Source organism: Salvelinus alpinus, chromosome 6, assembly GCF_045679555.1.
Source record: "Salvelinus alpinus chromosome 6, SLU_Salpinus.1, whole genome shotgun sequence".
Taxonomy (NCBI): domain Eukaryota; kingdom Metazoa; phylum Chordata; class Actinopteri; order Salmoniformes; family Salmonidae; genus Salvelinus; species Salvelinus alpinus.
The window spans coordinates 47,535,775-47,545,842 of record NC_092091.1 but is presented as its reverse complement, the minus strand read 5'-3'; the positions used below and the strand labels follow the sequence as shown (position 1 = coordinate 47,545,842).

General features: G+C 45.1%; 1 protein-coding gene across 2 annotated transcripts; it reads right to left on the bottom strand.

Moving 5' to 3' along the window:
* On the bottom strand, positions 1–9,794 carry LOC139578763 (nuclear receptor subfamily 2 group F member 6-like). 2 transcript variants are annotated; one of them, XM_071406755.1, is made up of 4 exons: positions 8,871–9,794; positions 8,019–8,113; positions 2,223–2,792; positions 1–1,551 (listed from the first exon to the last, which is right to left on the bottom strand). In XM_071406755.1, the coding sequence occupies exons 1-4, from the start codon at positions 9,137–9,139 to the stop codon at positions 1,277–1,279; spliced, it is 1,209 nt and encodes a 402-aa protein (XP_071262856.1). In that variant the 5' UTR covers positions 9,140–9,794; the 3' UTR covers positions 1–1,276. The 2 variants fall into 2 exon arrangements, with proteins under 2 accessions (XP_071262856.1, XP_071262855.1); XM_071406754.1 differs by having other exon boundaries at positions 2,223–2,795; positions 8,871–9,793.
* Positions 9,795–10,068: the final 274 nt, after the last annotated feature.

Below are 10,068 nucleotides of genomic sequence, written 5' to 3'. Positions count from 1 at the left end.
TTGTAGGATTTTTAAGGAATTTATTTGCAAATTATGGTGGAAAATAAGTATTTGGTCAATAACAAAAGTTTATCTCAATACTTTGTTATATACCCTTTGTTGGCAATGACAGAGGTCAAACGTTTTCTGTCAAAGTCTTCACATGGTTTTCACACACTGTTGCTGGTATTTTGGCCCATTCCTCCATGCAGATCTCCTCTAGAGCAGTGATGTTTTGGGGCTGTTGCTGGGCAACACGGACTTTCAACTCCCTTCAAAGATTTTCTATGTGGTTGAGATTTGGAGACTGGCTAGGCCACTCCAGGACCTTGAAATGCTTCTTACGAAGCCACTCCTTCGTTGCCCGGGCGGTGTGTTTGGGATCATTGTCTTGCTGAAAGACCCAGCCACGTTTCATCTTCAATGCCCTTGCTGATGGAAGGAGGTTTTCACTCAAAATCTCACGATACATGGCCCCATTCATTCTTTCCTTTACACGGATCAGTCGTCCTGGTCCCTTTGCAGAAAAACAGCCCCAAAGCATGATGTTTCCACCCCGATGCTTCACAGTAGGTATGGTGTTCTTTGGATGCAACTCAGCATTCTTTGTCTTCCAAACACGACGAGTTGAGTTTTTACCAAAAAGTTCTATTTTGGTTTCATCTGACCATATGACATTCTCCCAATCATCTTTTGGATCATCCAAATGCTCTCTAGCAAACTTCAGACGGGCCTGGACATGTACTGGCTTAAGCAGGGGGACACGTCTGGCACTGCAGGATTTGAGTCCCTGGCGGCGTAGTGTGTTACTGATGGTAGGCTTTGTTACTTTGGTCCCAGCTCTCTGCAGGTCATTCCCTAGGTCCCCCCGTGTGGTTCTGGGATTTTTGCTCACCGTTCTTGTGATCATTTTGACCCCACGGGGTGAGATCTTGCGTGGAGCCCCAGATCGAGGGAGATTATCAGTGGTCTTGTATGTCTTCCATTTCCTAATAATTGGTACAAAACTTTCGTTTTGTACCAGCTTCAAACAGCTGAAAATAGCAAAAAAAAATGTTATTGAAAATATTTTTCACACCGGTTTAGATGATACAATGATTCTCTACACTGCTTTCTTTGTCACATAAACTGAAATTAGGCAAACTATTAGAATTTTAGCAACCAGGAAATGGCGGAGCGATTTCTGCATATTGCACGTTTAAGAATTATGACATCACTGGCTAATCCCTCTCCATCTTGTTCTAGGTTCCAGCCAGGCTCGTCTTCCAGGTTCCTGTGTGTCCCAGGCTTCTGTTCCTCACTGCCCAGGGACATATGGCCAGCTGATGGAGCTCCCAGACAGCTGCATGTCCCTGATGAGGGTCTCGATGGGTGTCTTGCCCACCAGGCGCATGAAGAACAGCTGGGAGATGAGATTAGCGGGCACGGCCCTGAGAGCAGGCAGACGGAGGAGAAGACGTCCGAAGCGCTGTGGCTGACCCGGGTACTGCATCCTCTCGTACTCCTTCAGAGCCACCTGGGCCTTCTCCTGCAGAGACTCCACATGGACGGGGTCTGTCAAACCACACGCATCTGAAGAGGACAAACCAGGGCACACAGACAGACTTAAGCATGAACTTAAGATCAATCAGAAGTGCATAAATGGTCAGTGCTATAGTGCAGAACACAGGCAGGAGCTACAGTAATGGAAGAGAATATAACTTCTCAAACAACTTGAGATCAATGAGACATGCTGATTGAAAGGTCAGTTGTGCTTCTGCAGAGGTGTAGGTCAATATTTATCATATGGACAGAGATATAACGCTTTAAAAAGCTGCTCATATGAGAAATGTTGACCTACAGACTGAACTTTACATCAGCATGACTAATGTTGTCTAGATTTGAATACTAATAATGGGTTTTCTGGGAGTTAACGGAACACTCATTCTAAAGCTATGAGCCTGGGCCTGTATCCCACTTTCTCTCATATTCTCGCTTTCTAATCTGGGCGCAAGCAAGAGTTATAATTCTTTCTAGGAATCAATTCAGCAATAGTATTCCTAGGGATTGTGTATAGTGAGGCACTGCAGTATATCAATATTTCTAGTAAGTTGGGGGACATTTTGAAAACGGAGCCAAAAGAACCCGGCCAGAGTGAACATTAAAACCAGCAGAGTAGCAGCCTGTTAGGACTAGGTGTTGTATTTCTCAGGTGTAAGGGTTTTGGTTTGGACCAGAGAGTGACGACCAACCAGTACACTGACCTGGAGAGAAGAGGGCGATGGCCTTGAGGCAGCTGTACTCTACTGAGTCCACTTGGAGCCGGGTCAGCTTGTCCACCTGGTCCTGGAACAACCTCACCTGGTCCATGAAGGACACCACCCTCTCCGCCGACATGGGCTGTGAGTGGAAGCCGGCCGCGGCCAGCAAAGGAGCCATGTGTAGCGGCAGGGCGGACTGGGCTGCATTCAGGGTGAACAGCTCGCTCCAGCTCAGCCTCAACAGAGCCACCTGCTCAGTGACAGGCAGCTCAGGGAAGTAGGGCATGTTCCTGGCCCACTCGATGGTGCTGAAGAGGAGGCGTGCCGCCAGCTCGCAGATGTTGTCGATGCCCATGACGGCGCCTCCTCCAGCGCCATGCATCTGCTGCTGGCCGTACTGGGGTCCGTAGCGGATGCTGGGGTAGGGCTCGGCGTGGAGCAGCTGGGAGATGAGCTCTGACATGGGCTGGTCGTTGAAGAATTCACCCCCTACTGGCCCGGTACCGCCACCTCCGCCGACCAGAGAAGTGGGACTGATGCCTGGGTGGGATGGAGGGATACGTCCACGCTGGACTGCTGGAGGGAAGAGAGAGAGGGAGGAGAGGGGAAGAGGGGGAGAGAAAGGGCTTTGTAGAGGTTGTAGAGGCTAATGCAAAACACGCTGGCAAGCTAACGTTCAGCATTGAACATAACAGGTGTTTGTTGATGGAAAAGTATGCTGACTCTAGCCCTTTAACGCCAAATGTTACATACACGTAACAGTGTATTTAAACACCTGGTAACGTGTCTGTACGCAATCAAAACATCAAATAACACCACTCTCTTCTAGATTAAATCCTAATAGATACTTTTGACACTATCTGGTGGCCGATCATTGTAATTACCAAACCGGAAATCGTCACTCTAAATGGCACGCCTCTGCATCCTGTCAACACGGCAGTTCTGCTCCCCCGAAACGGTCTCGTAAAAGGTGAGTTTCTGAAATTCAATGCATGCAAAATGCTCATTAGATGTCCAGAGATGCTTAAGTAAACTTTCTAAGAACAATATTCAATTTTGGCAAAGTATAGAACACTCGAAAAAGTAACTTTGCATATATGTAACATTGGGCGTTAAGTGCTGCAAACCACACATTTTAGCCTTGGTATATTGGCCATATATCACAAACCCCAGAGGTGCCTTATTGCTATTATAAACTGGTTACCAACATAATTAGAGCAGTAAAAATAAATGTTTTGTCATACACGTAGTATACGGTCTGATATACCACGGCTGTCAGCCAATCAGCATTCAGGGCTCGAACAACCCAGTTGTTTGTACATCACGTAAAATAATGAAAACTTACATCCAGAGTCTGGATATCTTTATTAAACATATATTTGAGTGATAACTGCCTAGGGGCCCAATTTGCATGTTCAAAAAAGTGAGCCAACTGCCCATCTCCACGGTAATATACAGTGGGGAGAACAAGTATTTGATACACTGCCGATTTTGCAGGTTTTCCTACTTACAAAGCATGTAGAGGTCTGTAATTTTTATCATAGGTACACTTCAACTATGAGAGACGGAATCTAAAACAAAAATCCAGAAAATCACATTGTATGATTTTTAAGTAATTAATTTGCATTTTATTGCATGACATAAGTATTTGATACATCAGAAAAGCAGAACTTAATATTTGGTACAGAAACCTTTGTTTGCAATTACAGAGATCATACGTTTCCTGTAGTTCTTGACTAGGTTTGCACACACTGCAGCAGGGATTTTGGCCCACTCCTCCCTACAGATCTTCTCCAGATCCTTCAGGTTTCGGGGCTGTCGCTGGGCAATACGGAGTTTCAGCTCCCTCCAAAGATTTTCTATTGGGTTCAGGTCTGGAGACTGGCTAGGCCACTCCAGGACCTTGAGATGCTTCTTACGGAGCCACTCCTTAGTTGCCATGGCTGTGTGCTTCGTGTCGTTGTCATGCTGGAAGACCCAGCCACGACCCATCTTCAATGCTCTTACTGAGGGAAGGAGGTTGTTGGCCAAGATCTCGCGATACATGGCCCCATCCATCCTCCCCTCAATACGGTGCAGTCGTCCTGTCCCCTTTGCAGAAAAGCATCCCCAAAGAATGATGTTTCCACCTCCATGCTTCACGGTTGGGATGGTGTTCTTGGGGTTGTACTCATACTTCTTCTTCCTCCAAACACGGCGAGTGGAGTTAGACCAAAAAGCTCTATTTTTGTCTCATCAGACCACATGACCTTCTCCCATTCCTCCTCTGGATCATCCAGATGGTCATTGGCAAACTTCAGACAGGCCTGGACATGCACTGGCTTAAGCAGGGGGACCTTGCGTGCGCTGCAGGATTTTAATCCATGACGGCGTAGTGTGTTACTAATGGTTTTCTTTGAGACTGTGGTCCCAGCTCTCTTCAGGTCATTGACCGGGTCCTGCCGTGTAGTTCTGGGCTGATCCCTCACCTTCCTCATGATCATTGATGCCCCACGAGGTGAGATCTTGCATGGAGCCCCAGACCGAGGGTGATTGACCGTCATCTTGAACTTCTTCCATTTTCTAATAATTGCGCCAACAGTTGTTTCCTTCTCACCAAGCTGCTTGCCTATTGTCCTGTAGCCCATCCCAGCCTTGTGCAGGTCTACAATTTTATCCCTGATGTCCTTACACAGCTCTCTGGTCTTGGCCATTGTGGAGAGGTTGGAATCTGTTTGATTGAGTGTGTGGACAGGTGTCTTTTATACAGGTAACGAGTTCAAACAGGTGCAGTTAATACAGGTAATGAGTGGAGAACAGGAGGGCTTCTTAAAGAAAAACTAACAGGTCTGTGAGAGCCGGAATTCTTACTGGTTGGTAGGTGATCAAATACTTATGTCATGCAATAAAATGCAAATTAATTATTTAAAAATCATACAATGTGATTTTCTGGATTTTTGTTTTAGATTCCGTCTCTCACAGTTGAAGTGTACCTATGATAAAAATTACAGACCTCTACATGCTTTGTAAGTAGGAAAACCTGCAAAATCGGCAGTGTATCAAATACTTGTTCTCCCCACTGTATATAATAGACACCAATGAGAGTCGGGAGTTTTGAATACTGGAGCTAGCGTTTGCATGATATGCAATGCATTTTCAAACTGGTTGAACAATGACCATTTTCTCAAAAGTTATGTTTGTGTGTTAATATTTGCATGGAGTAAACATTATGTGTATACTCTGGCTGGCAGTATTTCATACATGAAACGCATGGACTTTTTGCAATGCAGAAATAATGACATACTGAAGATAAGCAACTTGTGCAATATACTGTATTTGATGCTGCTTTTATTACTTGTGTTTCAGAAATAATGAGTTAGATTTCATGATGAATGTTTACATTTACTGCAAGCTGTTCACAATGCAGAAATACATAGTTGAAACTGTGGAATTTACACCCCTTTCTGCCCAATGTTACATATACACTATACATACAAAAGTATGCGGACACCCCTTCAAATTAGTGGACTCGGCTATTTCAACCACACTCGTTGCTGACAGGTGTATAAAATAGAGCACACGGCCATGCAATCTCCATAGACAAACATTGTCAGTAGAATGGCCTGTACTGAAGAACTCAGTGACTTTCAACGTGGCACTGTCATTGGATGCCACCTTTCCAACAAGTCAGTTCGTCAAATTTCTGCCCTGCTAGAGCTTCCCCGGTCAACTATAAGTGCTGTTATTGTGAAGTGGAAATGTCTAGGAGCAACAAACGGCTCAGCCGAGAAGTGGTAGGACACACAAGCTCACAGAATGCGATTGTTGAAGCATGTAGCGTGTAAAAATCGTCTGTCCTCTGTTGCAACACTCACTACCGGATTCCAAACTGCCTCTGGAAGCAACGTCAGCACAAGAAAACTGTTCGTCATGAGCCACATGAAATTAGTTCCCATGGCCGAGCAGCCGCACACAAGCCTAAGATCACCATGCGCAATGCCAAGCGTCGGCTGAAGTGGTGTAAGCTTGCCGCCATTGGACTCTGGAGCAGTGGAGACTCTCTGGAGTGATGAATCACGCTTCATCATCTGGCAGTCCGATGGACAAATCTGGATTTGGCGGAAGCCAGGAGAAAGCTACCTGCCCTAATGCATAGTGCCAACTGTAAAGTTTGGTGGTGAAGGAATAATGGTCTGGGGCTGTTTTTCAAGGTTTGGGCAAGGCCCCTTAGTTCCAGTGAAGGAAACTCTTAATGCTACAGCATACAATGACATTCTAGACAATTCTGTGCTTCCAACTTTGTGGCAACATTTTGGGGAAGTCCCATACAGAAATGGTTTGCTGAGATCGGTCTGGAAGAACTTGACTGGCCTGCACAGAGCCCTGGCCTCAACCCCATCGAACACCTAACTTCTAATCGACCAACATCAGTGCCCAACATCACTAATGCTCTTGTTGCTGAATGGAAGCAAGTCTCCGCAGCAATGTTCCAACATCTAGTGGAAAGCCTTCACAGAAGAGTAGAGGCTGTTATGGCAGCAAAGGGGGGACCAACTGGTCCATGTCTTGGCAAGGCAACAATGTCGCATTGTTGATAGCAGAAACAGTCAGGTACCAGTGCTATACTTACTCTGTCTAACAACTAGTTAGTTGGACATTTGGTTTCTTTCAGCCTCCGTTGCTGTGAATTATTCCAAGTTTCAGACAATGTCATTCCATTTCACTGCTAGCCTGGACAGTCTGTTATTGCTATACCCAACTTGTAGTCTTGCTAAACTAGTTCAATACAGGGTCTGTCAAACGATCAAGGCTAGGCTGTGGTTAGCTGTGTCTGACTTGTCATTGAAGTATTATTGACTACCAACAACAGTCATGTAGTAAAGTAGACCACTGCTATCCCTGGTGAACAGTGACCTGTTACCCGGCGAAGGTGATCCAAGCGTTTCCAGGCCATGAGGAAACACTGTGGCCAGGCTGCGTCAGTGCTGTCATTGGGTCAGACCCCTGCATGACTATCCTTGCTGAATATAGCTCTGGGCTGTTGCCAGCTCAATGCAGAATAAATATGACACCTAGGAGTGGCTGGCTGGCTGCCTGGGTTATTCAACCTATGTACTGCCTGGGAAATGCCTCTGACACAACGGGCAGAATGATACGTACTATGTAGCGGGGGTACTTAGTAAGGGTCAGAGAGAGGGAAAATAAGGATAGAGTTCAACTGGATTTACAAATACTACAGCTACATGAATGAAACATGTTTCAATTCAAAATAATAATTAGGTGGGTGATTATATTTGTTCTATTTCACACAAGTGTGTATTATACACATGTGTGAATTGGAAATGACCATGACCCCACTCACCCTCACCGAGTTGGGCCAGGATCTGCCATTATCAACAGCAACCCTGGAGCAATTAGGGATAAGTGCCTTGCTCAAGGGCACATTGACATATTCTTCACCTTGTCAACTCTGGGATTCGAACTTGCAACAAAACTTTCGGTTGCTGGCCCAATGCTATAATGCTCTAACCGCTAAGCTACCTGACAAACCGATATTTGAATCTTTTCCTCACCCCTAAACACCTTTTAAAATCGAGCTTGCTATAGTTTACAGCGTAAAAATGTCAATAATTTTGCCAACTGACAGAATTGTGAAATGTCAGCTCTGTTTATCATGGCAGGGGCATGTTTTTGTAGAACGATCTTGTGCTGCTGTCCGTTATGGTATATGGAACATTGGAATGGCAGTATCTCTGCCTCTGCTTTAGGCATCGTCTGAGTGGCAGAGATGTTGTGCAACAGATAAGATAGGATAGTTACCTTCTTTGCGCATGCCAACACTTAAGCATTTCTTCAGCCGGCAGTATTGGCACTGGTTGCGGTGATGCTGGTCTATATGGCATTCTCGATTCGACCTGCGCAACAGAACATTAGACATAGAATATATTATCCTGATCTCTCTTTCTCTCTCATGAATTAATAGTCTTAGAGTGGCTGCTCTGGCTGTGTGAAAGGAGTCATAGGCTGGAACATAAATAAATGGTTTTGTGGAGTGCAGAATACAAATGCTTCTCTGTATAGGTATGTATAGCTGTATAGGTCTGTACAGCTTTCAAACATATCTTCCTGTCCTGTATGATTCACAACTTATGAAACAGATCGAGAGCATTGTAACTACTATGTACACTGTACAGTAATGGATAAACAGTTTTGATTGAATATGGCCCTTCGATAGTTAACAATAAACAAAGGCTCACATTCCTCAGAAGTGTGATATGGTAGTACTGTAAGATATTTTACTAACTGTACACTAGGTGGGAGTGGGAAATGCACGTTTGTATGGTTCTGATACAAAATAAGTCTGTTCGCCATGTGTATATTATACACCTGAAAATCTTTTTTTTTTTTTTTTACTTGAGATAAAGCTGTAACACAAAATAACACAGAGGACTCCCCAAGGGAAATATTATCTAACACGTTACAGGGTCTGCAAGCATGCTGTACATATGATTTGACCACCAAGAATAGGACTTTTAGGGATCCATTACAGTAGCCCATGTACACAGTAACCTTTGACATTAAATTGTGTGTTTCCTAGACTGCATTTTTAAAATTATGTTGTTTTTCACATTAACGTATTTTCTTGACACTTTACGGAGCGGCTTCACCTACCTGCAGGAGTAGTTGAGGTTCCTTCTGATGCTCCTCTTGAAGAAGCTCTTGCAGCCCTCGCAGGTGAACACCCCGTAGTGTTTCCCGCTGGACTTGTCCCCACACACCACACAGTCCACCACGCATGCCTTGACCTCGTCTCCCTCCTCCACATCACTCCCGGCCTGGGGTGAGCCCTCCTCCTCATTCCCACGCAGGTAAGCCTTCTCCCCCCCCAGTCCGTTGGTCTCTCCGTTAGGGTTGCTACATCCCCCGATCACCATGGCCATATCTGAGCGACACGACTGAGGTATTGGCTGACAGCGTTATGAAAAGTCAAAACAACATGTTCCAGACTCCTTCTCTTGACCTCTTTCCCCTTCTGTCTCCGTCAAATGACCCAGAGATCCCTCTCACTCCTCTATTTTTCTACCGAGGAGCTGTCCTCCGACCTCTCACTCTCTTGTTCTTCTCCTTCGCTCCTCTGTTTTTCCTGTGACCCCTAGACAATGGCTCCTCCTGAAAGTTCTGACACAACAAGCAGTTCAGATTTCAGGAGGGAGAAAAGGGTGCAGCCTGCCCTTTCACAAGAAACAATAAATTACACTTATAGGCTCATGCTCTCGCTCGCTCTTTCTCCGTCTCTGTCACTTCCGCCACACTAGGAGGAGGGTCTATGAGGGGTAAAATAGGACCCCCCTCTTCATTTGTCTCTCCTCTCCTTACACCACGCTACTTTCACCCTGGACTAGCAGACCAGAAAGAAAAGGACTGCTCTCCTTCAAACTGCCCGACTTACTTTACCCTACTTACAAACTAGACGGACCAGTTCTGGGCTGTGTGTAGAAAGTGTTATCAATCAATCTTACAGGCAGCAGCACCGTTATAGCTTGGCAAGAACTAATGATGGACAAGGAGCTCGAATTTGTGCCAAGAATCTCTTATACGTATGTGCCACAAGCAGATATTCAGAAAATCTTGGAAATGAAATTGTCATTCAACCCCAAAGAAGGTTGAGTCACAAAAACATTTATAAATAGCACTTTTTTGTTTCATTAGCTTAGCAGTACTATTCTATCCCCCCAGACAGACAGACAATAGTCAGAGATGATAGACAAACCAGGGAACAACCACACTGAATCTAAAGACTCACTATTTACAACAAAGATTTTAAATAGATCATGATAGTCACACACAGCTCCCTCTGGTCCTGGTAGTC

Excerpts from the sequence above, each read along its gene's own strand:
- LOC139578763 (XM_071406754.1), bottom strand. The coding sequence starts at position 9,139 with ATGGCCATGGTGATCGGGGGATGTAGCAACCCTAACGGAGAGACCAAC. Across the intron at positions 2,796-8,018 it reads TGTTGGCATGCGCAAAGAAG|CAGTCCAGCGTGGACGTATC; the intron begins GTAACTATCCTA and ends TCTTCCCTCCAG. Across the intron at positions 1,552-2,222 it reads CATCGCCCTCTTCTCTCCAG|ATGCGTGTGGTTTGACAGAC; the intron begins GTCAGTGTACTG and ends TGTCCTCTTCAG.